Below are 25,425 nucleotides of genomic sequence, written 5' to 3'. Positions count from 1 at the left end.
CATGATGAAACACAAGCACACAGTATTTTTTTTTTTCATACTTTATTTTATGAGGAAGGGTTAGGCTGAACACATCGTGTTGATCTGAGACTAAAACACAAACCAAGTGAAACAAAAGTATGAGACTACATACCAATTCTGTGTCAAATTGACAGCAGTTACATCTATACATAATTACAACTGCTTTATTGATTATTTTAATAAATACATTCTTCCATAATCATTTTAAACTTAATCCTGAGGCAAACCCGCCAAGTATGTCAAGCGGTCCGACTAAAGGTTTGCGCAAACCAGATTGAGCATGCAAAAAGATGATCTACTAATTTGGCACACCCACGATTGCATCTGACAAATGGAGAAAACGGTTTAGACTATGCAATCAACTGAAAGCGAAGTGATTGGTTTTGTGACGCAATGTTCTAATTCATCAGACTGAGACAAATTGTGGTGGCTGATTTTTCTTCTTTACATGCTGTGTCTGAAAGCCAGGTGCCCACGTTTTGGGATGGTGGTAGATCAGGCCGACTTGATTGCATCTTTAATATCTGAGTCTGTATCGGAAGGGAACTTCTCTGTCGGGGTGCATGGTTCCAAATCCCCAACGCCGGATGTCTATTTCGGGGACCTCCGTTTTGGGATCCAGAAGCTCAAACTCAAAGTAGACCAGAATGAGGAAGATGAACTGCTTGAGCTCGTTATTGGCAAAGAAGCGGCCGGGGCAGATTGACACGCCGGCGCCCCAGGGCATGGTGTAGTATTTCACCTTCTTGCCGTCTTTGTAAAACTCCGTCTTCTTGTTCCCGTCGGGATTGAGGAAGCGGTCGTACTTGAAGGTCAGCGGGTCAGGGTGGACGCCCGGGTCCGTGTGCACGCAAGTGTATGGGAAGGTCGCCACCCTGTCCCCCTTGCGGATGAAGAACTCCCGGCCGTCTGCCATCTTCAGCGACATGTCCTGGAGCACGCCCCTGACGAGAAGGGGCGCAGCGCGGAGTCTGAGGGTCTCCTCTACGACACTGTCCATGACGGTGGTCTTCAACAGCATCTCATACGTCACGTTCAGTAACGGCCCGCCGCGCTTCACTTCCTGGCCCGACTCACGAACGATCCGGTCCACCTCGGCTGTGACGGCTGCCATGGCGTCCGGGTTCTTCATAATGTACATCAGCAGCCAGAAAGCAGATGGGCCCGTGTTGCTCTGCGAGGCCCACAGGAGGAGTAACATGTACCTGTCGATCATGGCCTTGTCCATGCCCATCTCCTCCCGCACCTGCTGCATTTCCCACACCCAACCGCTGGTGTTGTCTTTAGTCTTCACCTTGTGCACCGCCAAAGTATCCCAGAAGTATTCCAAGAGCCCTCGCGCTTCCAGTTTCTTCTTGGGAGGCAGGATGCCATACGTGAGGTTGGGGAAGAGCTGATCGTACGCACGGAACTTGTAGAACAAGGCCTCCGATTCCACCCTGTCCTTCTCTTTGGCCTTTTCCAAGCCGTCCTCGGACTTGGGGGACACGTTGCCATACAGGGCCAGGTAGCCCGCCCTGAACACAATATTGTAGCAGTACATGAAAAGGCCATCCTCTGTCCAGGTACGCTGCTCTTTGCCGAGGTTGTGCAGCATCAGGTCCTGAAGGTTGTTCGTCATGGCCTGTGTGAGGACCTCCAACCCGTCCCCCTTCAGATACTTGTTGCTGGATTGCTGCAGGTGATGATGCTCGCTGTGAGGTGACCAGTAGCCAAAGACCCTGTGCACCAGTTGCTTGGCGTACTTGTTGAAGTCCAGCTTCTCCCGGCTTTCCTTGACGAACGGTCCGAAGGACAAGGGGTCCTGCAGGAAGGTGACATAGAAGCCGCTCAGCTGGATGGTGAAGACCTCTCCGTGCTTTTCCTGCATCCTCCGCAGGAACTTAAACATGTTCCTGCGGAACTCCAAGACGTGGCCCAGCCAAGGGAGCAGACCCTTGTCCAGAGGGGGTTCTCCTGGCCTCTGCCGTCTGAACATCCCAAGAAGATACAATCCTCCCATCAGTGCCGTGAAGAGCGCAACAAGTATCGGCAGCACCAGCCCACCCATGACTGATCCCTCTGACGGAGCAAGTATGCTTTGGAAAGAAGATGCACGGCCAGAATATAAATGCTGTTTTGGCCCCTCCCATAGTTTTCAGTTTTAATATAATAATAACATATTGACCTGGCTGTGACTTGAGGGACAAGAAGAGTGGTTGCGGTAGGGATCTAATGTTTTTTTAATGTGTTCTGTTTTTGTAATGGTTAAACGTGCAGCGGGTCTTGTTGACCTGTAAAGGTTTTCGGTGTACCAAAAAATGACCCGTGAACATTTATGGTGTACAAAAGTAAAACCATAAACAGGAGGATTAACCATTTTTCGTCTCTTCTTTAACCGGATAAATGGGACCCTGTTCTATCGTGTGGCCTGCTGCGCCGTGGTGGGATGACAAACAGTCCAGGTGCAACGACCCCAGCGAGTATGTAAACAAACGGACATCACACTGCGAGAATGCAAACAAGTACCACAGCAGATTCTTTGATGTCTCAAAAGACTGATCAAGGGCCCTTGCAGTGCTACGCTAAAGCTAAATGTGACCCAACAATTGGGTCACAGATTTTACGTAGCAATCACTGATCTTTCCAAAATATTAGCACACACACCATCCGAATACCTGTCACGAGTAAATGACTCCAAAACAGAGGCATTGTCGCGCTACGCTCGCACACGACAACACCACGTGAGACAATGGCTCATTTCTCATCAAAAGCGATCCCCACCAAGTACAGGCAGCGCTCTCAGGAGAGCAGAGGAGGCCTCCGTCAAAGCCTCCATTGTTTGCCCGCCACTCTGACACTTTCTTTAGTAATCATTTTCACTACAGCTCCATTCATGTTTTTTTTTGTAAGTGTGTCAGCAGGATGGAGGCGAAAAGGCAGCCACCAGATTGGACAGGCTCTCGCCGTCCAAAATCCATTCATTCAACTTACGCAATAGCACAAAATATTTTTGCAGCTAATGTTAAAGCACTGCTGCTTTGTTGCTATTTGTTGCGAATGCTTCTTTGGCAATTTTCCAAAGGTTATTCCCAAAGGCATTTTTTCCTCAGCTGGGTGCAGAGGACTTTTTTTTTTTTTTTCTTTTGTTGACACAAATCTAGCCAGACTCCTCTTATTGTCAAACACTGTGTCAAAACAAAAGCCGTGCTTCTTCTTTGACTTTATGTGTCACTTCTTTCTGAAGCTGAGGCGTCACGTCCAGCTATGAAATCAAACTTCAATGACAAAAACTTTGTACGGTGCATGTTGGCGAATTTCCTTTTGCAGTTAATGTTAAGTGCAAACCATGCCGGGCTTTTTGTAAACAAACATGGAAGGACAATGGAGACTAAGTAGGTGCATGTTGTATTTTAATGCTTTAGATTACATCAAGGGTCAAATTTATTTGATGATTATTTTATTTTCATTCACTGGATATCACAAAAGATTGGCCAACTTCTTGGAACAAATGTATTGTACAATGTATGAAAGTGTCGATGCCAAAGTCCAATTACGTGCGCCGATTACGGTCGATGATAAGTTCAAATACGACAGGAAACAAATAAATGTCACTCCCTCACAAATTGGCTAACCGATGATGTCATGTCGATCCGTAGTCAATAAACTTCCTTAAATGACGCAGCAACATTTCTGATCAGAATTTCAAAAATAACCAAAGCAGCCAGTAACACTGTTTTTGTAACAGAGGCCTGACTTGTATGCATCTCTCTGTGTGGACATCCCACATTAGTGACTGACTACAAACAATGTTGTGTGTTTACGTCAGGTCAGCGGATGGATCAATCGAGAAGGTTACTCCAGAGCAACTAGACATGACTGGGTGAAACGTTGAGGTACCACTGTATTGAAAAAAAAACACACTTGTAGGCTTATTTTTTTATTCAGATTTAGGCACACCAAGGGAGATTTATTTTTCTTCCAAGATGGAACCTTGAACACAGTTTGGCGGAGGGACAAAACACTTTTGGAATGTTCCCGATGTGTACAGCGGGCAGACTTTAATGTGAATTGCATGTGAACGTTTCTCCCCAAGGCCGTAACTTTGGAACTTTTATAAGATTGGACATGATTTACTCCTTTTTTGGATCCATATCGGGACATTTTGTACACCGAAATTCCACTTGCTATTGCTTATTTAAATGTGAAATGACTCAGCAAACTCAGTGACCGTTTTGTTTGGGAGAGATGTAGAACGCACAGAAGCTAACTATTACTTTGCATCTGGGAATATTTTTGGGAATCGGCCAGATGGAAACAATTTTATGCATTGCTACAATATCTGCCCTTGCAATTATCATACGATCATTAACCGTTGCGATGAAACACAAGCACACAATATTTTGTTTTTTCACACTTTATTTTATGAGGTAAGTTGATGCAACACATCCTGTTGATCCGAGACTAAAACACAAACCAAGTGAAACAAAAAGTAACCTGGACTACATACTAAAGTGTCAACATTCCATTTACACATAATTACAACTGCTTTTATTGATTTTTTTTTTTAATGAATATAATCTTCCAAAATCATTTAAACTTAATCCCGAGGCAAATTCGCCAAGCATGTTAAGTGGTCCCACATTTTGCACATTGTGCATAGCTGTTCTTCCTCACAAAGTGCGTTACCTTCTGAGAGAGCTCTACTCCTTTCCAGACTTTAATTTTCACACTACGTGACCTTCATTTGAAACAAAAGTATTTAAAATATATCCATCACTTCAAGCCGTTGAAATATTTACAAGCAGATGTATATTAGTTTCCCAACAAATGTATCAGGACATTACTCAAAGCAATCCCGATACTTTTGTTGAGGACTACATAAAAATTATGAAAATAATGATTTAGTATACAACATTGCCTACGTAGAGTGTTCTCATCGGTAAACTCTTTCCAAGCAGGTGCCCGCTTTTTGGGATTGTTCCCTTTTAAATAGTCTATATTTTGCTCCATGGTTAGTCCATCTTTAATATCGGAGTCTGTATCGGAAGGGAACTTCTTTGTCGGGCTGCATGGTTCCAAAGCCCCATCGCCGGACATCTATTTTGGGGACCTCTGTGTTGGGATCCAGAAGCTCAAACTCAAAGTAGACCAGCATGAGGAAGATGAACTGCTTTAGCTCATTAGTGGCGAAGAAGCGTCCGGGGCAGATTGACACCCCGGCGCCCCAGGGCATGGTGTAGTATTTCACCTTCTTGCCGTCTTTGTAAAACTCCGTCTTCTTGCTCCCGTCGGGGTTGAGGAAGCGGTCGTACTTGAAGGACATCGGGTCGGGGTGGATGCCCGGGTCCATTTGCACGCCAGTGTAAGGAAAGACTGCCATCCTGTCCCCCTTGCGGATGAGGAACTCTCGGCCGTCTGCCATCTTCAGCGTCATGTCCTGGAGCACGGCCCTGGTGAGAAGGGGTGCAGCGCACAGTCTTAGGGTCTCTTCCACAGCACTGTCCATGATGGTGGTCTTGATCAGCATCTCTCGCGTCACGTTCAGTAATGGCTCGCCGCGCTTCACTTGCTGGCCCGACTCACGGACAATCTGGTCCACCTCGGCCTTGATGGCCGCCATGGCGTCTGGGTTCTTCATGATGTAGACCAGTAGCCAGAAAGCAGATGGGCCCGTGTTGCCCTGCGAGGCCCACAGGAGGAGAAACATGTACCTGTCGATCATGGCCTCGTCCATGCCCTTCTCCTCGCGCACCTGCTGCATTTCCCACACCCAACCGCTGATGTTGTCTTTGCTCTTGACCTTGCGCACCGCCAGAGCATCCCAAAAGTAGTCCATGAGCCTTCGCAGTTCCAGCCTCCTCTTGGGAGCCAGGACACCATACGCCAGGTTCGGGAAGAGCTGATCGTACTTACGGAACTTGCAGAACAAGGCCTCCGATTCCACCCTGTCCTTCTCTTTGGCCTTCTCCAAGCCGTCCTCGGACTTGGGGGACACGTTGCCATACAGGGACAGGTAGCCCGCCCTGAACACAATATTGTAGCAGTACATGAAAAGGCCCTCCTCTGTCCAGGCACGCTGCTCCTTGCCGAGGTCATGCAGCATCAGGTTCTGAAGGTTGCTCGTCATGGACTGTGTAAGGACCTCCAACCCGTCCCCCTTCAGGTACTTGTTACTGGATTGCTGCAGGTGATGATGCTCGCTGTGGGGTGACCAGTAGCCAAAGACCCTTTTCACCAGGTGCTTGGCAAATATGTTGAAGTCCAGCTTCTCCCGGCTCTCCTTGACAAACGGACCGAAGGACAAGGGGTCCTGCAGGAAGGTGATGTAGAAACCCCCCAGCTGGATGGTGAACACGTCGCCATGCTTCTCCTGCATCCTCTGCAGGAACTTTGCCGTGTCCCTGCGGAACTCCAAGACGTGGCCCAGCCAAGGGAGGAGACCCTTGTCTAGAGGGGGCTCTCCGGGCCTCCGCCGTCTGAACACCCCAAGAAGATACAATCCTCCCATCAGTGCCGTAAAGAGCGCAACAAGTATCGGCAGCACCGGCCCACCCATGACTGATCCCTCTGACGGAACAAGTATGCTTTGGAAAGCAGGTCCACGGTCTGAGTATAAATGCTGTTTTGGCCCCTCCCATAGTTTTCAGTTTTCCTGGAACTCAGCTGGCTTCTATTTTTTAAACTTACAAGCACTCCGAACCACATATGCTCTTAATTTGACTCCATGAAATAGCTGTTTCTGTCACATTTACAGGCTGATGGAAAAATCCAGCTTTACAGGTTCAAGTAGAAACATCTGTTTCCGTTGTTACTCATTGTTGATCACAAAAGGCGGGGAAAAAAATATTCTGCCCCCAATGTGACACACTCCAGGCTGTTAGGATCCTGAACTCGCTTCCCCTTTCTGCGTAGCGTCCTGTATTTTTGCGCTACGCTTACTGTCTGCTGTATGCACACTGGCTCCGTTTTGCTCCTCTTATTGTGTTATCTGTTTATTTATTATTTATTCGTCACACTTGTTATTTATTGTTTGTGCCTTCTTGTTTTTATATTGTGTCGTTTACTTGTATGTCTATTGTGTAATATGTCTCGTCGCCGTGGGATAGAGAAAACGTAATTTCGGTTTCTTTGTGTGTCTTGACATGTGAAGAGATTGACAATAAAGCTGACTTTGACTTTGATTGTATCTTACACACTGGGAACTTTTTTAAACCTCCATAAAGTTGACCTTTGCCTTGCATCAATTTTATGTACACTACCTAAAAAGTGATCCTGCATGCAATCTGCTGCTCTTTCGGGGTTCCACTTCAATTTACCACGCTGAACGTGATATCATCCATTCAGAATCTTAAAAAAAAAAAAAAACTTTAAAAATGGTGACGTCACTTTACAGGCGGCTAACTACACTGAGCATGTAGCGTCACCTTGTGGACGCCATTCACAATGTATTCACCAAGCCGAGCATGACATTTTTTCGTTTTACATCGACTTTAAATAGGAGATTTCAATGAAGTACCTCTAAAATGTAACATTACAAAAGCATAGACAAATTGGTTGAAATTATTGCAAAATTAGTAGACATGAAAGTGGTATTTTTTTGCAAAATTGACTAAGTTGGCTACGGCACGATACGAAAACGTGCGGTTGCCATACCAACAAGGCGCCTTAAAATTACGTCACCACAAAGAGTATCCGTAAGATTTCTATTCCATTTCCGTTCGTTGTCGTTTGTCCATTGAAAGTTATTTTCTGGGTAAGCGAGATCAAAGACCGACATAATATAAGAAATATCTGGGCGCAAGTAAACGAGAAGTAGAGAACATGACTCAATATATTTTGCACTCGAAAATTTAGAGTATAGGCTCCGTAATTTATGCGACAATGAGTGAACGATTTGTTACGCCCGAGGTACTTACGGGACTTCTCTTGGTTCAAGTGTACGTTCTTTGATTGCTTCCGGCATTGTACAGCCGATGTTACGTTCAATTGTAGGATGTAATAGGTTTGTGGCAGAAGTAAGGGACACGTCTTTATTCCATGACTGACCCCGAACACGGGTCCTAAGGTTCGCCGCAGTTTCATCTAATCCCAATCTACTGGTAATGTGTTCTTTGACCATCAATCAATCTACTAATTGGATTTTTTTTTTAAATGCGTGACGTGCTTCCCACCATCGTGTTTATCATTTTCGCTTGTGTCTTCGAACGCACCACAAAACACGTATCCTGTGACGTCACAGGTGCGTGCAATGGTAGTTACATCACGAATCGAGCCGGTACATTTCCTCCTTCGTACGTGCGAGTTGAGGCCCAGGGGATTCCGAAAGCTGGGTATTTTACTCACGATTTAGTCAAATAACGTTGATATTTATTCACAGGTAAGACTGATTCGAAGGGAAAAAAGGCTTACCGTAAACGCTACGAAAAAGTGACGCTTGTTTTGTAACTCTTAAGTTTTATATTGCCACTGTACGATAATCAATTCGTGATCACGTATGTTGTATGTTTCAATTAACCCTGGTCACATTTCTAAGCATTTTCTTAAAAATTTGATCATGTTTAACGTGACTCCCAGTTGTCCTTCATGTGTAACCTCTGTGCTCGTCGTTAGCATGATGAACCCCGAATAGTAGCATGTTTAGGATAAGATTCTAAACACAACTGTAATGGATTTTATATGTTCTATGTCCAGTTACAATGGCTGACTACGAGGAGAACGAGTCCAAATTTATGAGGAAAGCCAAGGAGAATCCGTTTGTCCCTGTGGGTGAGTACATCTGGCTATCTTGATATTACATCACTTTAAGTTGTTTTAGTTGTTGATGTGGCTCTTCTTGAAATTGATTTCATTACTAGACTACCCAATGTAGTGGCTGGTGTGTTTTCATTTGATTGTTGTGCTCACCACGAATATGGTATTAAACCTCACACTCCACCTGATGCTGTGCCGCACAACTCAGAACCTCAAATACATAATTCTCCTTTTGATCGCTTCAATTAGCTGTATGATGACTGATGACACAAAACAGATGGCCGATCAAATAATGGCCCCTGTGTTGTCAATTTGCCATTCCCCTGTAAATCACTGGGTCTGTCTTGTTAATCACTGGGTCTGGTGTCCACTTTCCTAAATAAACACCTCAAATCCCATTCACAATATTTTGTTTGTTGTATTATCGCACCAGAACACACCATACATCTGGCATCTGTGAAGCGAAAGCTGAAAGAAAAAGTGGCTGTTCAGCAGTGTTGTTAAACTGTTATAATACATTATAAAAAAATAAAAAAAATTGAATGCTTTATTCCAAATGATTAACTGTGGAGGTGAATGCACAAACTATTTAAGAAAAAGTTAACATTGTTTTATGTCGCAGGCATGGCCGGCTTCTTTGCCATTGTAGGCTACAGACTATGGAAGATGAAAAGTCGCGGGGACACTAAAATGTCTGTGCACCTGATCCACATGCGCGTGGCCGCCCAAGGCTTTGTGGTGGGCGCCATGACTATCGGTATGTACACGGCTAATAATAAAACTTGAAATACTGTCAAATAGCCTATAAAGGTTCATTACATGACTGGTGGTCATCATCTAATGTGTTATTTTTCTTTCTTTTTTGTTTAGGTGTCATTTACACAATGTACAGGGACTTTATTGCCAAACCAAGACAAGAACAGAACCAAGCGCGATCTAAGTGAACATTGACTCGACTCATTTTATTTAACTTCCCTTAATATTACCTCATATTAAGGTTTACTTTTCTACTGATAGATTGCACCTATACACAAGTAAATAAGATTTGAATATCTAAAGACAATAGTACTGTACGTCAAAACTATCACCATCTTCTACACAGCTTGGAGTTATAATTCTTGATTATTTGAGGATATTTATTTACTTTTGTTTTATTTTGAATAGTATGGGGTTGTTGTATTGGATTAGTTAAAATATATTTATAGGATGTAGATAAACTAAGACTGTTTTGGAAAAAAAGAAAACTTTCCCTCTGTTGTTGGGATAGGCTCCGACACACCCACGACCCTGGATGGATGATTTGTCTTGTGTGGTATATCATCGTTAATATACATGGATTTGTGTTTTATTTTTATGCCAAATCATATCTGTACAACTCAAATGCAATAGGTACATTGGCAAATAGATGTAATGTAGTTTAGCCATTAAAGTTAGGATACAGTAATACAACTTCATTCAAATAGAGCTCAACAAATGGGTCTTCAAATGAGTTTTAAAAAATGGACCGAGATATTCATTGACTGAATTCAATATTTGATCCTCATGTGTCACGTTTTACATCGACACAGGTCCAATTCAATTTAAAGCGATGCTGCAATCACTTAAAGGCCTTATGTGACAGATATTTTGAAATGTGTACACATGCTGTTTCAATATTTGTCATTTCGTTTCCATGTCACTGAAAAGTAAATGATTCCTTATGTGAACTCTCACTTTTAGCTTTTGCCTCTTGCTTTGTTCAATTTCGGCTGCTCAGACACTGTGTGTAGCATTTCATGGCACTGTGTAGCTTTTGATTGACTAGGAATAAAAACTTGATTTAGTTTTTTCAAATTCTACTGCTGTCCAGGCACAGCCGACATGACGCGTTCCTCTCGTTCTCGCGATATCCGAAGCCGGCGTCGTTGCCATGGACACAACTGTCGCGGTACAAGAAATCATTTAGGGACTTTTCGCCAGATTTAAAACCGCTTCTGTTCTAAACGAAGGCGGTATTTAATCTCAAGGTAGGTGGGCGACGTATATATTACACTTGTTTAAACTTTGCTTTTTGGATCGAAACCTATCCTACAGTGTTAATAGTGGGAAAATGAATTTACAACCACCTATGTTTGTCCTTACGACAGACGCATCACAGATGGACTATGCACATGGAGTTAGCAATCTTGAGGTTCAGGAAAATGGAAAACCGCAAATGGACAAAATGAAAGCAAAGCCTGACTTTCTCAATGAGCATTTGGACTTGGTGAGCCAATGCGCTGCAGCGGTCAACATATCAGACAGGTGAGAAAGTCTGAAAGACGAACTGTCGCAACTTTGCATTCATTGTTTTTTTTTTTTTTTGTTCATCACTTCCAGGATACTCGGACGGGATGAGCGTCCGCGCTTATTGGACCAGTTGAGGGAGCTGACGGATGTCAATGCTCGCCTCTTCAAACTGTTGAGCGAAAAAGAATTTGAGATCAAGCACATGAAGAAAAAATGGGAAAATGAGCGGGCGTTTCTCAAGACTGGTATGTGTATCATATTGAATATTAAAGTTGCAGCGATTTTTTCCCCCCCTGATCAAGGACTTACATTTGAGTACTTGTTGATAATTCCACTTTCAAATGTTCAAAACCAAACTTTTTAGAATACCACTTTGTCATGATTCATATTCTAAAACCAGACTATTTTATATATTAACACATTTTAACCACACATTTAATTTCAAGGACAAGGTCGCCTGTGACTAAAGTCTCAATTATGTGCTGTCCCAGTCTGACCACTAGGGGGTACTATTTGGTAAAACTGGTACGTTACCTGTAAGTTATTTTAAAAAAAAAAACTGTCAGGACAAGTGACACTCACACGCCTTCTCTTTCCTTTACATCTCTATTTTAATCTCAAGAATCTTGAGTCAAGATGTTGATCACTTTGGGCATTTTAGGTATGTCAAGCGATGCAGCCGCCGTCAAGATCGTGGAGTTGTCCAGAAAGAATCGAGAACTGACTGTTGAAGTGGAACGAGAAAGAACAAAATGCAAACAAAACAGTAATAGAATCAAAGCACTCGAGAATGACGTGAGTCTTCTATTTGGTTCAATTTCATCCTGACATTGACTGGTCATTCATTTCATTTTTCTTGGTACAGCTAGAGGCTGCTGTGCGCTCAGAACCAGGTCAAAAGGTTGATGCCAAATTGCAGGAAAGCTCGACTGTGAGGTCAAGTTCACTCCATGTTAGTGGGACATTTGGCATGACAGAATGAAACCAAACGTTACTGAATACATTTCATGTACATCATTAGTAACTGATAGCCAACTTAGAGGCTCCACTGTAAATCCTTATGATTTTCTATAGTTCACTCATGTCATCCTAATCACAATAACAGATTGATTGTCCATAAAAACAGAACAACCCAAAGGTCAAGTCCCTGAAGGACAAATTATCCGGTGCCCAGCTGAAAGTGACAGAGTATCGCAACCAAGTTCAGTTTCTCAAGCAGGAGTTAAAAGTGGCTCAGAAGGTGCACAACATCTCATCTAATGCAATCGCATTTGGCAGGCAACTTCATTTGTTGGTGATGTCATCTGCTGCAGGTTCTCGTAAGCGAGGTTGGGGAAGACGTCAACGTTCAGCAGTTACTGAGCTGTGCGGGAAGCTTTAGGGGACGAGCGCAGCACATACTGGCTCTTCAATCAAGGGTGAGGAGCGAATAAGAGCTCACATTATGTGGCCGTTGACTAAAAAGCTAGCGTATACATTGAAACAAGTCTTTGTTTTGTTGATGTATCAGCTAGTGCTACACTCCACAAAATAAGGTACTCTAAACTGAGTTGTGTGTGTGATAGGTGCGTGACCTGGAGAAGCAGGTGAGGTCACCTCCATCATACATGCTGAGCTTGGACGAAGAAGAACCATCATGGCGTTCTACTAAAAGTCCAGGCCGACACGTTGGTTATAGCCGTAGCGCTGAGAAGAAAAAAAGGGAGGCTTTTCAGGTGGGTTGTGATTACCCCCCTCCCCACCTTCAACAGAAAAGTAATGACATTGTGCATCCTTCTTCAGAGGCTCTCAGATAGCTATGAAGCCTTGCTGCAAGACTGTGACCAGGTGAGGAAAGAGCTGGAAAGCTCCAAAGCGAGGAACAAATGTCTGTCTGCTGACATAAAGACCTTGAAAGCGCAGAATTCCTCCCTGCTGCTGAAGAGCAAACACGACGACGAGCTTGTGGATGCTATATTGGTAAGAATGAGCACGTCGACCGTGAGCAAAAAAAAAACTAATATCCACGTCGTTCCTCTCGGTTTTTCCATGTCAGAAGGAGAAGAGTCGCATGCTGGAGCTGCTAAGTCAGCTCACCAGGCAGAACGCACCAAGCCAGCCCAGCTCGGGACCGTCACTCAGCAGCGAGCTCTTCGCACAGAAGACACTCATCCAGAACTTGTACCAAGTGGTCGCTGACAAAGAGGGAACTATTAAAGAATTAGAGGAAAAAATCAAGCAGCTCTCTAGTGACAACTTATAAAAAAATAAAAATAATAATCATAGCCTAAATCTAAAAAGATGGTTTTAGAAAAACATTGTGATTTCAATTTCAAAGCTTGTCTTAAAAAAATACCCTAAACTATCACAAAAGAAATGCTATTATACCACTCTATTACTATATACTTGTCAATGTAAATAACCCTTTTTTTTTTTTAATCGTGTGACAGGCAAAACAATTCTGTGCCCTTCCACTTGCCATGACAACATACAATTACTACTATGCACGTCACTTTTGTTTGATAGTGAGATTTTTCGAACGTAAAATATATGCTTTGCTAAATACACATCCATAGCATTTTCAAATAAAATCGAAAATGTACATGTATCACCTCCTTACCTTGACCCTGGATGGTTCTTAACGCGAAACAAAGTTGTTCATTCATTTCTACGGCAGTCTGTACCGCTCCAATATGGTTGACCCACACACGCACACGTGACGGCCGGAAAGTAAATGCTGTTGAAAAACACTCAGGAGTTTTTCGCAACGCTGTGAAATACATAAGTGCCTTTTTTAGTCAAAATGTGACGTAACCACACGGTGTCGCTAATGCTATTACGTAAGAAAGGGCTTCCGTCCTACGTAAATGCGCAACAAAGTAGCCTTCCTGACTGTGCAATTGTAATGCTTTTGCGCAATAAAGTCTGACATTCCTGCAAGGAAACGGTAATGCTTTCTTGCGTAACCGAAGCGAACACACTTGGAATGATCATGAACACTTGTTTTAAATAATTGGGCGGATTTTGAGTAGTTTTAATTTTGGGCAAAAAAAAAGTAGCTGGCTAACTACGGAAAGCGGTTAGGGTTAATCTTATAAACGGAACAATGCAAAATCAAACGTCCAACTGGCAGTTCGAAACGTGAGTTTGAAATGTTATTTTTTTTTAAATACTTTTTACAAATGTCCAAATTATGAAGTAATGATGTTTGCCCAGAAAAAAAAAAGTTGACATTAACTTACTTTTCATTGTCACAATTTGTTTCTATTAGACCACAGCAGGAGGAGGGCTGGCTGAACCAACTGAGTGAGATGAGAGATGAAAACGACTGTTTGTTAAAACTGCTTGCTGAAAAAGACATTCAACTCAAACGCATGAAGAATAAATTGGATGATGAGCGTGTGCTGGCCTTGGCGGGTATCTTTCTTATAATGTCATTATTTGTATAATTGAATCTAAAGCAAAATTCATTGTTTTAGGTGCAGCGGGCATCGCAGGCGACATGGCTGCTGTCAAGATCGTGGAGTTGTCCAAGAAGAACCGAGAGTTGACATCTGAAGTTGAGCGAGAGAAGTCTAAATCCAAACAAAGCAGCAATAGAATCAAGGACCTTGACAATCAGGTTGGTCTTGATTGGATTGATTTTTATAATTGATCTTGGTTAATTATTGCTCTTCTTCATCCAGCTACAGGCTGCTCTGTTCTCACTATCAGGGCAAAAGATTGATGTCAATATGCTGAAGGGGGTAAGTTTATTACAGTGCTTTTATTATATTTATTATTTTTATAGTGTACATTTTTTTTACATTTCTTTTGATATATTTTGCAATTATTATTTCATGTTATCACTCGGCATTTAACTTCTTTTTTCTGCAGATTTTAATTATATTTTATCCTATTGGAAAGTGTGTTGTTGCGTTTGATGTTAGCGTTTCTACTGTATCTGCGTTTTTTTTTTTAATGTAATCAAGTCCCCCTAATCAGTACGACTGATTGCTTTGTCCGTGAAACAAGGAAAATCCAGCGATGAAGTCTCTGAAGGACAAATTATCTGCCGCCCAGCTCAAAGTCACCGAGCATCGCAATCAGATTCAGTTTCTGAAGCAAGAATTGAAACTGGCTCAGAAGGTGAAAAAACAACAACAACATCTCACCAACTGTGATGCCCGAACATATTTTGCACACATGGCATTTATTGCTTTCTGTATGTTGCAGGTTTTGGTGAATGAAGTTGGAGAAGATGCCAATATTCAACAGTTACTGAGCGCTGCGGGGAGCTTTCGAGGACGTGCGCAGCAGATCCTGGCTCTCCAATCAAGGGTGAGGCTTGTTACATACCGTGCTCAGTTGTGGCTAGCACCTTGCTTAAAAAGTGTGCGGATGAGACAAAGGTGACCTGAACTGTGCAGTGTGTGTGACAGGTGCGTGATCTTGAGCAGCAGCTGAAGAAAGCGATGACTCGAGGGTCAAACGTGGAAAACACGGAAGAGGAAACTTCTAAAACGTCAACTCAGGATAAAAACATCAACCTCATCCGCACAATGGAGAAAGAGAAGAAGGAAGCATTTGAGGTACGTGTGGAAGACAGAAACATCAGTCTCATTCGAACAATGGAGAAAGAAGAAGCATTTGAGATATGTGTGCATGACAATTTTGTTCTTACTGTATGACAACTTGCCCCCCCCCCCCCCTAGAGGATCTTGACCGGCTATGAAGCCCTTCAGAAGCAACAGGAAGATATGAAAAAGAAGCTGGAAGCCTCCAAGGCCAGAATCAAATGTCTGACTGAGGAGAAGGCAGCACAGATATCCGCCGCCCTAATTAAAAGCAAACACGACGACGAGCTGGTGGAAGCTCTGCTGGTAAGGTGTTAGCACAGGGATGGCTTGTGGGATGTTTGGGCCCAGAAAGAGTGTTTGATCTCGCTTCTCGTAAAATTCGATCAAAAATAAAATAGGTACCTTGATTGCTGCGATAACACGGCTTCCTGTGTCTTTTTCTTTCTGCTACAGAAGGAGAAGGCCCAGATGAAAGAGATGCTGAATCAGCTCACCAAACAACTTGAGGAGCAGAACGCACAGGCCCAGTCGAACTCTGCGGCGGCTGTTGTGAGCAGCGAGCGCTCCATCCAAGATATGCTCATCCAAAATTTGTACCAAGTTGTTGCCGACAAAGAGGACACCATCAAGGAGTTAGAGGAAAAAATACAGCATCTCTCAGTCAAGGTGACAACAGAATAATAATAACGTGAGGTTACAAAAAAAAAATACACACCCTTAGGTATTAACTGTGTGCAACTTTACAGAATGTGGAAACTCAAGACGATGTCAGCACCTCTCCACCTGCACCTGAAGAGGGCGCCATTGACGAGAAAACATCACCACTGTATAGTCATCAGAAGAATCTCATCATTTTACTTGAGTTCCTCATTTTTGCGTCATGTTCAAACTCTTTTCCTCTTCCTCCTCAGTTCTACCTTTGCTGTCAACGGCCCGTGGTATTTGTAGATCATCCGTGAGATCGACAGCGGACCAGCCACCAGAACTGAAATGAAGTATCCCGCCGGTTATAATGACATCGTATGGACTCATCCGTGGGTGAAATGTTGCGGAACCTAGAGGGGTAATCGTAGGTAGAACATGAGCTGGTGCAGCTGCAATTGGATCGCTGAAGCGTGGTAACATGGCGATGTGGCCTTTTACTCCTCCTTTCCACTTCCACCTTGACATCTGGCTTCTCTACAGAGGCCTTTAAACTTTTGGGTCCAAGTAAGTGGGAGGGGGGGCCGTACTTATTCCGCTAGTCATATTAATGGTGTGCGCGAGATGCTAACGTCGCTGTAGGGCTGGCCGTCGAGCCGCAGGAAAAGGGAGCCACCGAGGGCATCGCTCGGCACGGTGACCCCGCAGCTTTAAAGCTGAGGTGATGCGACAAGTCGAGCGCGGCTTCCTGTAGGCACCGTGACATCGCGCGGGTTAAGTCTTCCTGCGCCAGCTCATGTCCTTACCTTCCTATGTCGCATGTGACAAACTGCAGCCGGCGGTAATTCCCTCCCTCCCACCTTCACGTTTGCTCCTTGTCCTCTTTGACCTCCTTGCACTCCTTGCCAATGTTCCACCACCACTCGAGCGTGACGTTCTTATGGCGCTTCAAAGCCCTTCAAAGGTCAACTGTGATTGTTCTTTCCTTGGTTGACCTCTGTGCAAACACTTCAGTAGCAAAGTGGAGTCATCAGTCACGAAATGTGTTTTGTTTGCGCCACTCCAGAGCCAAAAAAGGGGACCGTAATTAGTGCTGTAATTGAAAGTGATTTCTCAAAAGATTTAATAAGTCTGTATTTGAAAATGTACAAAATGCAAGACATCATTTAAGACAAAATTTTCCACTCAATTGTACGTGAATAATGCCCTACCCTTGGAATATTTTTGGGGGAAAACTCATGCATATGCAATTATAAAAAGAAAAAAGATGTTCTCCGAAATAGCCACCTTGAAAGTCGCAAGGCAAACTTTTACAAAAGAAAAAAAACAAAATACAGATTAAGGCTTCAAGGCCTTTTTGAACTAATCAAGTGGGAAGCAGTGCTTGCTGTCGTCCAATTTAAAGCACGGCAGATTCTGAGCGCGGCTTCAAAATACCGCATCGTTTTTTCCGGAGCTTGGCAGAGAACACGGCGAGAAAGAAAAAAAGGCCCGTCCATCCATTGGTTTTCCTTCACCGCTTATCCTCACTATGCCACAAGACAAAAATATCAAGACGTCCAATGAAGTCGGCCCTTGTGCGTGACAAACGAGGCCTGTGTCAAGACCCCCCCACCCCCCCAGCATGCCCCGTTTTGCTCGGCTGCAGGTTATCACTCACTGTTGCTGCTGCAGATAGCGCCTGCTTCTTTACCGGCGAGCGTCTTGCTACCGTACTTTGCCAAATATGTATCAAAAGTAGCAATGTGCGTCAGAAAGGATGTTGATGGAGCAAATAGTTGACATGGTCCAGGGAAAATGTTCAAACTAAATACTTGTTTTTGTTGGGAGCCTGGCGTGTGCTGTCAAATAAATGAACATGCCACAAATCAGTCACTGAGCAGTCATTAGGGAGTATTGTCAAACTTTATTCTCTGGTCTGATGGTGGCATTGTGGATTGAGAAACCATTTTCCTTATAAGATTGACTGGAAAGCCACATGATGGAAAAGTGCTTGGCACGTTTGCCTCACAGGTGCTGGATTCAAAACTTCCACGTAGTTTTCCAGGAAACCTCGGTTCGAATTAGGAGTGTAACGAAGCACGTGGTTACGATACGTCCAACTTTTCCAAGCCACTTTCCTCAAATCAAAAAATAAGTTTGTTTGAGCATCTCGTTTCGCACCCGTGACCTCAGCCGCTAACGAGTCTCATCACATTCCGGTAAACTACGTTCCCCTCCCTTTCCAACCACCAAAAACAGTTTTGATATTGTTTTATGGAGCCCGATTACGCAGGAGCGCTGCAGATTTATTCCAAGATGCCCAACGAGCCACCAAGCCAAACAGCCCAGTTAAATCAACACGGCGTACGTAAACAGCCTCACCTATTTGTCATTCCGGCTTTGAATGACTCCTTTCTGCGGCCGTCTCCTCTCTGAGGTATTCCCTCGTTCTGCGCCCGCGCTTCCTGCGGACCATTGACTGACTGACTGCGTCCAGAAAAGCTAAAGCAAACAGCGCGGCCGAGCGAGGTTTAAAGTTAGCCGTTGGGTGGATGTGGAAAGGCGGCTCTGAACTTTACCCACTGTTCATCTCTCATTTAAATTTGACGCAAAGTCAATAAAGGCTTCATTCAAATGATTAACGTGCAATAATTGGCAAAGCGCTAGAGGTCCGTGTGCCAATAACTGGTTTTATGTTAAGACATTTTGGCAAACCCATATAGAACATAAAAAAATGACTTGGTGGCTGAGTGATAAGTTCTAAAGTTGCTTTCAAATGTGAGTTTCAGTCTCCCTGTTTGCTGCCAGCATGTTCTCCTTTTAGTCACAGGTGGCAGATGCCCCCCTGACAGACTGATGGATGTACCTCTCCACTGACTTGAGGACCAGGCCCGAAGGCTGTGGTTCAATGTCAAAGGCACGTGGCTGAAGATGCAACGTGAGGGGTGGGCCGTGTCACTAGCGACAGGTTAGAAAATATATCTTTTATTGAGGGTAGTGGGGCACCATTGATCTTGCTGGCTGGATTCACGAGGGGAGGGGGGGGGGCTGTAAGTTGAAATGCTTGGCCATGTAAAAAGCAGCGGGCTGAGAACGCACCCTTGTGGTGTCCCCAATAGTTTTGGAAAGATCTGCCTGGTTGGAGTCACCAACCACGGGTGTGGAAAGCATCTCGATTTTAATCGATGCGCTTTGTAGTCCGTGAATGATGGCAATATACGATTTTCCCCATAGCTTGCTGGAGGACCTGCAAAGGTTCACCAGGTGACATTATGGGGCTTTCAGTCAACCTCTTATTTTTTTTTTTAGTGTGGGACTGGATGTTTGACTCATTGAATGCGATATCAGCAATGCAGACATCCGTAGCGTATTGTCTTTGCGCCTAACGTGACGATGATGTCATGACAGCTGCACGTCACATGTTGCAGCTAGTGATTCTCATGTGTGTATGATTGCGTGTGTGTCATATCTCACACACATAGTCCGGAATTGGCTGGGGTCATGCCAGCTGAGCCGCCAACACATCAGGTGCTTTGTGCGTGCAGCCGTGTTCTACACTGCAGGATGCACGCTAATGTTTTGACAAGACCATCACAGATGATTTGATGACTCCTAAACGGATTTCCGTCATCAGCACATGCTCACCCTTCAGCTCGATACAGCAGATGATCAATAATAAAACAGTTAAACCATAGGTCAGGGGTCGCCAACCTTGACAAAAGCGAGAGCTGCTTCTTGGTTACTTAATGAATGCGAAGGGTTACCAGTTTGATCCACCATGACCTTTATGTTATAAATAACCCGATTCACTTGATCTAAATTGTTATCAGACTTAAGACAGATGTGAGCCTCTTGTGAGTTGCAAATACATTTGAAACACCATCCATGTGGACAATGTTAGCTTACTCGTCTGCAGGTCTGCCAGATAATAAAGACCAGGATGTTCACTGCCGTTGGCTTCCATCTCAGTTACCGTATAGCCCATCCCCCCCGTCCGCCACACGTGTGTGTATGGTGTCCCTTGCAGGACGAGCAGGCTGTAAAGCACACCAGCTCTATTTATTAATTAATGTGCCCCAACAACTGCTGCCTTGGCTTCCTCGTGTGGAGGACTGCGGCATCGGGGCAGAGAAAGGCAGCAGACTATTGTGGGAGATAGCGGCCGTTAATCACCTTAGCTGGTGGGTGGGTGGTTTGGGGGGCGGGGTAGTTTCTGGTATAGTCTGGCGCCAGTGCGGTCATACAGAGAGGGGCGGGGGGCAGCGGACACAGGGAGGGGACGAGGATGGTCGGCGATGCGGTTGTCCTCCTGCTGCTGTCCCATTGCTTGTCCCGCGTCCTGTCCCAGATCCCAGACCCCGAGGTAAGACCACCGCTATCTTCATCACCATCATCTTCCTCCTCCAACAGGTCATCTGACAAGCAAAGGTGTTGTTTTGATCTTCTTGGGATTATTGCTGTCAATTTGTTTACTCAGATTGCTCGCCAGGTCCATTATCGAGCGAGGGTTGCTATTGATGTGCAATACAATGGGAGAGCGAAACCCAAGTTTTACATCAACACACATTCCTGCAATGATGCCCGATGGGAAAATGATTCAAATAGAATGGAAATAATGTGAAGACAGAGTCGATTCAGGGGTCAAGCATAAAACCTTTGTAGCCAATTTTAAGCCGTTGTTTTTGGGAACAAGCTGTTTCCTCCATTTAAATGCCTGAAGTAACATTTTGGGTAGTTTTAATTGAGTATTTTTATTAAAAACACTACTTTAGTACTCATTTGAATTAATTTCACCAAATGGAGCCAGACAGTCACACGATCGGCCCACAACAGTTTCAAATTGATGCAATCAGATTCGGCTGCTGTAAAATAACACGCTTGGTTTTCTCTTTATCGGAGCTTGTGCCTTCAAAAACATTTGTAATCGCCGTCATGTTTGTATTATTGTGGTCTTTTGCAGCTGCATGGTGTTTTTGTGTTTATACCTTGAGCAAGCTCGAGGTTAACCTGCTAATCGCGCCGCATGACACTCGCCCTCGCAGGGGATGCAATTTACATAACCCAAGTTATTTAAGTCACGGTGAATATCTTCATTAAGGCTCATTTGAATGTCGGGAGTGAGAAATAGAGCTGATTGCTGCTCTCTTCAAGTGTTCAATGATTTTTAGAAAATGTGATTATTTTATATTTTCTTTTTTTGATGATTGCTTTAAGAAACAAGCCCAAAATTGCCAGCTCTCCAAAACCATGATCAGATCTTTGAATATGTGATTTGATGTGGTTTATTGTGTTACATTGGACTTTCAAACAGAAATTCAAACGAAACAGAAAAGATTAGACAATTAATATAACAGTTGCAATGAGATTACAATGTAATGGTGATATATTTCTCGCGAGCTTGTTTTTTTTGTTTTTTTTTTCCAGCGCACCACTTAACAGTGTTGATGTATCGGCGATGCAATAATAATTGGGCCTTTTCTGATCTATTGATCACCCAAGTACGATCAAGTCTTGAGTTTCCACCGCAGCTTCCTGACATCTAATTAAGTCGTTGCTATGCTACGCTACCCATTGATCTGTACCAAGGGTGTGCAAACTTTTTCCACTGATTGAAAAACATTCAAGGATACTTATGTATTCTTCACATGCTTTGTGTTATATGTTGGGGATTGAAAAGTGAAACATTGCAGAGTGGAACGAGAGGTAGAAGAGAAAACAAGTTCAAGTGGCGCCGATGTGCGGATTTCTAATCGAGCATAGACGTGTGTGCCATAGCTGTGACCGCATTGATAAACAAGGTGCTTCAGATAGATGAATACGTACAAAAAAAAAAAAACTTTGGCAAGGGGGAAAAGAAATGACTTTTTTTTCGTTTTCTATATACATACAAAATATTCATATATATTTTTATGGTCTTCTCTTTTACCCACCAACAGCTTATACCCACAGACCCCCCCAAAAAGCCGGACCCTGTCACATCAGAGACTGTGGTGTTTTGGGGGCTGCGCTTATGGCAGGTCATCGGCATCTTTGCTGTGTTTGTTTTAGCGATAGGTAAGTCCTCCTACAATTGAGTCGTGAATTGGTTTTACAAATTCCCATTGTCTTCCGGGTAAATAGTGGAGCAACAAATAATAATATAGCAAAAGTGACATCCATTTTCTTGATCTTTCTTTTAAGAGCATCTAATATGACTTCCTTCTTACTCTGTAGTCTGTATAATCTGCATGACTACTATACTGCCCCCAAGTGGCAGGAGCAGGACAATGTCTATTGGAACAAAACAAAACATGTGGCCAAACTGTTCAATTTCTTGACCTTCTGTTTCATAATGTCTTTACGCCATGTTGTGTAAAGTTGTTTTTAAATGACACCGTTATGCAATGCTTTGGCGTCACGAGACTTTTTCACAGCATGTGCGTGCCAGGTGGTGACACTCCCCGGTCGCTCGTCTACCCGACCCGAGCTCAAACACAGCAGACTATTTATTAAAACAAGTCGTACGCTTAGCATTAATGACTTTACCACTCTCACACTGTACGAAATGATCTAATTAGACTCTAAAACGACGCATTTACGCCACTCCAATCCCGAGAATGACCTGTGCTTGGAATAAAACTAGATTTAATCGTCCCGTGGTGCTTTCAGGTTCTGCTCTCGATTCCATTGGCAGCCAGGAAGCCAGTTCTCTGGAGAGATTGCGTTATTGCTGCCATTAGCCGTCTTTCACGAAACAATTAGCACCTTGTCATGCCAAGCTTGGTGTTGTGTGTCGCGAGTCAATAAGGAACTCTTGGGTCCGCTTGTATATACAATGACAATCTGGCAACAATCATTAAGTACGGTTCGGATAGTGTCCTGTCACAAGTTAGGTGAAGTAATAACCTTTGGACGAATATACGTATCCGAAAATTGACCAAAGTACTCACAAACTTCTTCAATTAAAAAGATATGTATTAAAATAAAAGATTAGCTTGGTCCTGGAGATGCAGCAAGCGCAACCCTGAATAGACTTGAGACATGACACCAAGCCACAAGTTGTCCCTCAGCCAAAGCATTTTTCGAGATGCCATTTTGTTTTGTTTTTTATGATTGTGCGACAATTTATGGTGACTGGTGAAACCAAAACACCTCAAATAAAGATTAGCTTGCAAGCTAAGATGCTACCGTGGCTATTCTTGGCTGTCAGACCGACAGTGGGCTCCTCCTTGGCATCGAGTCCTCACTTGGCAGATGTGTTTTCAGAGTAGAGGATTAGCTTGATGATGCTATCCTCATTTCCGTCTGGCTACGTTGTTATCGATTGTTTTAACCAACTGACCCAAAAAAAAACCCACCAATCTTTTTCATTCTTCTCCCATCTCCAGTGATCACACTGTGTTGCATTTTCAAATGTCGAATTCCAAGGACCAAAAAGGAAATCGAAGCACGTCACGCGCAGCGACAGGCCGCCAAGAAATATGCCAACACGTTGGAGACGGTGCCACCTCTTAACGAGTTGACAGAGGTTCCGGGATGTAAGTTGCCTCTGCCTTGCTTGCTTCTCTTACTTCCATCATACTCCCTTTTCCTTCCTATGATTCCTCTTCTCTTCTCGTTTCTCCCTCCGTTGTATTCACCGTCGTTGGCAGCTATTCCCGACGCGTCCGCTGTCCAGACGCTCTCCGAGCAGATCCAAAGCGAGAGTCGTACCGACAGTCAGCGCTCTCTGGTTGGCCTCGCTGAGGAGCAGGCCGCCTCGCTTCCTTTGCCGGAGACGGCGTGATCTTCTTCTTTCTTTTCCTCCGACTTTGTCATCACCTCTGTTACTCCATCTGGAAAAATGGCATTGTGTTAAATTGTGACATTTAAACATACTCGTAGTCATTAAGTGTGAAGTAACAAAATCCCATTGGCCTTTTAGAAATGGGCCATAAATGCATTTAGTAATAAACAAGTAAATAAGAAGAACTTTATTCATAAAACATTTTCTTTTGTGTTTTTGAAACTAATTTAACCATCATAGTATTTAAAATAGTGACATGATTTTGGTATATTTATCCTATTCTGTCTGGTGATTGGCTGTGAGCAGTCACATGGCTCTAATTCTTTACATCCATTGTAACTCAAGTTAAAATCAAATATAGTTGCTTGCCAAGTAGTTCGTAAATGCTTGCCAAATAGTGACCCCACCTCTCATTGTTCCCTCTCAACAATGTCCTTGCCAAATAGTGAGCATGAAGCGCTACAAAGGTTACATTTAATTATTTTTTTTTCCAGTGTTTCTTTTGCAGGATATTCGTATTGTACGTATTACCAGGTAACCGATGTTAGCGTAACAAACAGAATGCGGATGCAAAGTGAAACATGATAACGTGGCGATGCTGCAAGTGGTTGGCGCATTTACAAATAAATCCAGTTATTCACACTCTCCTCTTGTGCTGTTCACTGAAATCAATAATGCCATTTTTACAAATATTTTTAGCCATGCGTGTGTGTTGACTGTAATGCGCACCGCTTAAAAGCTGACAAATGAGGACTCGCATGTGTCTCCCCTAATTTTATTTCAGCAGTTGCACTTTTTAACTAGATGGATAGATGCATTTTCATTTCTACAAACTCAACTGACCTTGTCCTGGTACACAGGTACTTGTAAAATAATGACTGTTCCGGGTTTTTCCTTCCACTTCAAAAAGGATCACGTCAAGTCATAATCAGCCAGTTTATTAGAATACACAGGCGACAGATGTGCCTTCATCACATGGCTCCTACTTAAGTAGATTTCATTTCAGCCTGCAATCTAAGCACCCCCTTGTTTATTGTCTATCTGTCCTGTTGCGCAGCTGCCAAAGCAGAGGACAAGAAGGAAGAAGATGCGGAGGCCGTGGCCACCGTCTCGGGTAAAGTGGACGCCAACCGAGGTGAGAGGAAGAGCAAGGAGGCGAGGAGGGAAGGAGGCAAGGGTGCCAAAGGTGACGAAGGGGAGCGGAAGAAAGCGGGAGGCGCCGACAAGGAAGGAGGCGGCCAAGGTAAAGGCAAGAAAACGGCGGAGAAGGAGAACGGAGACAGAGGAGCTAAAGGAGGTGGCAAGAAAGCTCCAAAGTGACTTTATGGACACAATAGTGGTTGGACCGAATGCAAAACAAACTATTTTTGTGACATGATTAAAAAAAAAAAAAAACGTAAATGTGAGTTTTAAAAAAGCTTATATTGGCACTTTTCTACTTAAATAAATAATCTCAGGAAACAGTGAATTAACACT

The 25,425-nt window shown here is 43.7% G+C and overlaps 6 protein-coding genes and 1 long non-coding RNA gene across 12 annotated transcripts; 4 read left to right on the top strand and 3 right to left on the bottom strand.

Moving 5' to 3' along the window:
• Positions 1–72: 72 nt before the first annotated feature.
• LOC133165260 (5-beta-cholestane-3-alpha,7-alpha-diol 12-alpha-hydroxylase-like) lies at positions 73–2,364 on the bottom strand. The gene has a single exon (XM_061294775.1). It carries the CDS (start codon positions 2,069–2,071, stop codon positions 539–541), a length of 1,533 nt encoding a protein of 510 aa, XP_061150759.1. The 5' UTR covers positions 2,072–2,364; the 3' UTR covers positions 73–538.
• A 2,037-nt stretch (positions 2,365–4,401) lies between these two features.
• LOC133165259 (5-beta-cholestane-3-alpha,7-alpha-diol 12-alpha-hydroxylase-like) lies at positions 4,402–6,791 on the bottom strand. Its single transcript, XM_061294774.1, has one exon. It carries the CDS (start codon positions 6,557–6,559, stop codon positions 5,027–5,029), a length of 1,533 nt encoding a protein of 510 aa, XP_061150758.1. The 5' UTR covers positions 6,560–6,791; the 3' UTR covers positions 4,402–5,026.
• Positions 6,792–7,951: 1,160 nt separating this feature from the next.
• higd1a (HIG1 hypoxia inducible domain family, member 1A) lies at positions 7,952–10,466 on the top strand. 3 transcript variants are annotated; one of them, XM_061294785.1, is made up of 4 exons: positions 7,952–8,102; positions 8,695–8,769; positions 9,377–9,511; positions 9,625–10,466. In XM_061294785.1, the coding sequence occupies exons 2-4, from the start codon at positions 8,700–8,702 to the stop codon at positions 9,696–9,698; spliced, it is 279 nt and encodes a 92-aa protein (XP_061150769.1). In that variant the 5' UTR covers positions 7,952–8,102; positions 8,695–8,699; the 3' UTR covers positions 9,699–10,466. The 3 variants fall into 3 exon arrangements, with proteins under 3 accessions (XP_061150769.1, XP_061150768.1, XP_061150767.1); XM_061294784.1 differs by lacking the exon at positions 7,952–8,102 and adding an exon at positions 8,220–8,380; XM_061294783.1 differs by lacking the exon at positions 7,952–8,102 and adding an exon at positions 8,246–8,333.
• LOC133165268 (uncharacterized) lies at positions 9,768–13,753 on the bottom strand. Its single transcript, XR_009717552.1, has 3 exons — positions 13,622–13,753; positions 11,605–13,211; positions 9,768–11,191 (listed from the first exon to the last, which is right to left on the bottom strand). It is a non-coding gene; the product is annotated as an uncharacterized LOC133165268 (long non-coding RNA).
• On the top strand, positions 10,625–13,275 carry LOC133165261 (coiled-coil domain-containing protein 13-like). 3 transcript variants are annotated; one of them, XM_061294777.1, is made up of 10 exons: positions 10,625–10,760; positions 10,881–11,037; positions 11,113–11,267; positions 11,684–11,817; positions 11,888–11,974; positions 12,149–12,262; positions 12,336–12,440; positions 12,588–12,737; positions 12,805–12,981; positions 13,058–13,275. In XM_061294777.1, exons 2-10 carry the CDS (start codon positions 10,892–10,894, stop codon positions 13,262–13,264), a joined length of 1,275 nt encoding a protein of 424 aa, XP_061150761.1. In that variant the 5' UTR covers positions 10,625–10,760; positions 10,881–10,891; the 3' UTR covers positions 13,265–13,275. The 3 variants fall into 3 exon arrangements, with proteins under 3 accessions (XP_061150761.1, XP_061150760.1, XP_061150762.1); XM_061294776.1 differs by lacking the exon at positions 10,625–10,760 and having other exon boundaries at positions 10,844–11,037; XM_061294778.1 differs by lacking the exons at positions 10,625–10,760; positions 11,888–11,974; positions 12,149–12,262 and having other exon boundaries at positions 10,844–11,037.
• Positions 13,754–14,002: 249 nt separating the features above from the next.
• LOC133165262 (coiled-coil domain-containing protein 13-like) lies at positions 14,003–20,375 on the top strand. 2 transcript variants are annotated; one of them, XR_009717550.1, is made up of 12 exons: positions 14,003–14,142; positions 14,273–14,418; positions 14,481–14,623; positions 14,688–14,747; positions 15,016–15,129; positions 15,217–15,321; positions 15,423–15,572; positions 15,696–15,863; positions 16,014–16,226; positions 16,307–16,386; positions 16,472–16,594; positions 19,009–20,375. XR_009717550.1 is itself a non-coding variant. In XM_061294779.1 (11 exons), the coding sequence occupies exons 1-11, from the start codon at positions 14,108–14,110 to the stop codon at positions 16,506–16,508; spliced, it is 1,251 nt and encodes a 416-aa protein (XP_061150763.1). In that variant the 5' UTR covers positions 14,003–14,107; the 3' UTR covers positions 16,509–18,073. The 2 variants fall into 2 exon arrangements, 1 of the variants encoding a protein (XP_061150763.1); XM_061294779.1 differs by lacking the exon at positions 19,009–20,375 and having other exon boundaries at positions 16,472–18,073.
• A 13-nt stretch (positions 20,376–20,388) lies between these two features.
• On the top strand, positions 20,389–25,421 carry tmie (transmembrane inner ear). The gene is made up of 4 exons (XM_061294781.1): positions 20,389–20,547; positions 22,121–22,238; positions 23,552–23,701; positions 25,007–25,421. The coding sequence occupies exons 1-4, from the start codon at positions 20,470–20,472 to the stop codon at positions 25,267–25,269; spliced, it is 609 nt and encodes a 202-aa protein (XP_061150765.1). The 5' UTR covers positions 20,389–20,469; the 3' UTR covers positions 25,270–25,421.
• Positions 25,422–25,425: the final 4 nt, after the last annotated feature.

Source organism: Syngnathus typhle, linkage group LG13, assembly GCF_033458585.1.
Source record: "Syngnathus typhle isolate RoL2023-S1 ecotype Sweden linkage group LG13, RoL_Styp_1.0, whole genome shotgun sequence".
Taxonomy (NCBI): domain Eukaryota; kingdom Metazoa; phylum Chordata; class Actinopteri; order Syngnathiformes; family Syngnathidae; genus Syngnathus; species Syngnathus typhle.
The sequence above is the reverse complement of the archived record's forward strand: the minus strand, read 5'-3'. Positions and strand labels throughout refer to the sequence as shown.

What these genes read in the sequence shown, in the direction of transcription:
- LOC133165260 (XM_061294775.1), bottom strand. Translation starts at nt 2,071, where the DNA reads ATGGGTGGGCTGGTGCTGCCGATACTTGTTGCGCTCTTCACGGCACTG.
- LOC133165259 (XM_061294774.1), bottom strand. Translation starts at nt 6,559, where the DNA reads ATGGGTGGGCCGGTGCTGCCGATACTTGTTGCGCTCTTTACGGCACTG.
- higd1a (XM_061294783.1), top strand. Translation starts at nt 8,252, where the DNA reads ATGGTAGTTACATCACGAATCGAGCCGGTACATTTCCTCCTTCGTACG. An exon ending in GAATCCGTTTGTCCCTGTGG is followed by an intron (nt 8,770 to 9,376) that starts GTGAGTACATCT and finishes TTTATGTCGCAG; the next exon opens with GCATGGCCGGCTTCTTTGCC. An exon ending in GGTGGGCGCCATGACTATCG is followed by an intron (nt 9,512 to 9,624) that starts GTATGTACACGG and finishes TTTTTTGTTTAG; the next exon opens with GTGTCATTTACACAATGTAC.
- LOC133165261 (XM_061294776.1), top strand. Translation starts at nt 10,844, where the DNA reads ATGAATTTACAACCACCTATGTTTGTCCTTACGACAGACGCATCACAG. An exon ending in GCGGGCGTTTCTCAAGACTG is followed by an intron (nt 11,268 to 11,683) that starts GTATGTGTATCA and finishes TGGGCATTTTAG; the next exon opens with GTATGTCAAGCGATGCAGCC. An exon ending in TCAAAGCACTCGAGAATGAC is followed by an intron (nt 11,818 to 11,887) that starts GTGAGTCTTCTA and finishes TTCTTGGTACAG; the next exon opens with CTAGAGGCTGCTGTGCGCTC.
- LOC133165262 (XM_061294779.1), top strand. Translation starts at nt 14,108, where the DNA reads ATGCAAAATCAAACGTCCAACTGGCAGTTCGAAAC. An exon ending in TCCAACTGGCAGTTCGAAAC is followed by an intron (nt 14,143 to 14,272) that starts GTGAGTTTGAAA and finishes TGTTTCTATTAG; the next exon opens with ACCACAGCAGGAGGAGGGCT. An exon ending in TCCTGGCTCTCCAATCAAGG is followed by an intron (nt 15,322 to 15,422) that starts GTGAGGCTTGTT and finishes TGTGTGTGACAG; the next exon opens with GTGCGTGATCTTGAGCAGCA.
- tmie (XM_061294781.1), top strand. Translation starts at nt 20,470, where the DNA reads ATGGTCGGCGATGCGGTTGTCCTCCTGCTGCTGTCCCATTGCTTGTCC. An exon ending in TGTGTTTGTTTTAGCGATAG is followed by an intron (nt 22,239 to 23,551) that starts GTAAGTCCTCCT and finishes TCCCATCTCCAG; the next exon opens with TGATCACACTGTGTTGCATT. An exon ending in GTTGACAGAGGTTCCGGGAT is followed by an intron (nt 23,702 to 25,006) that starts GTAAGTTGCCTC and finishes CCTGTTGCGCAG; the next exon opens with CTGCCAAAGCAGAGGACAAG.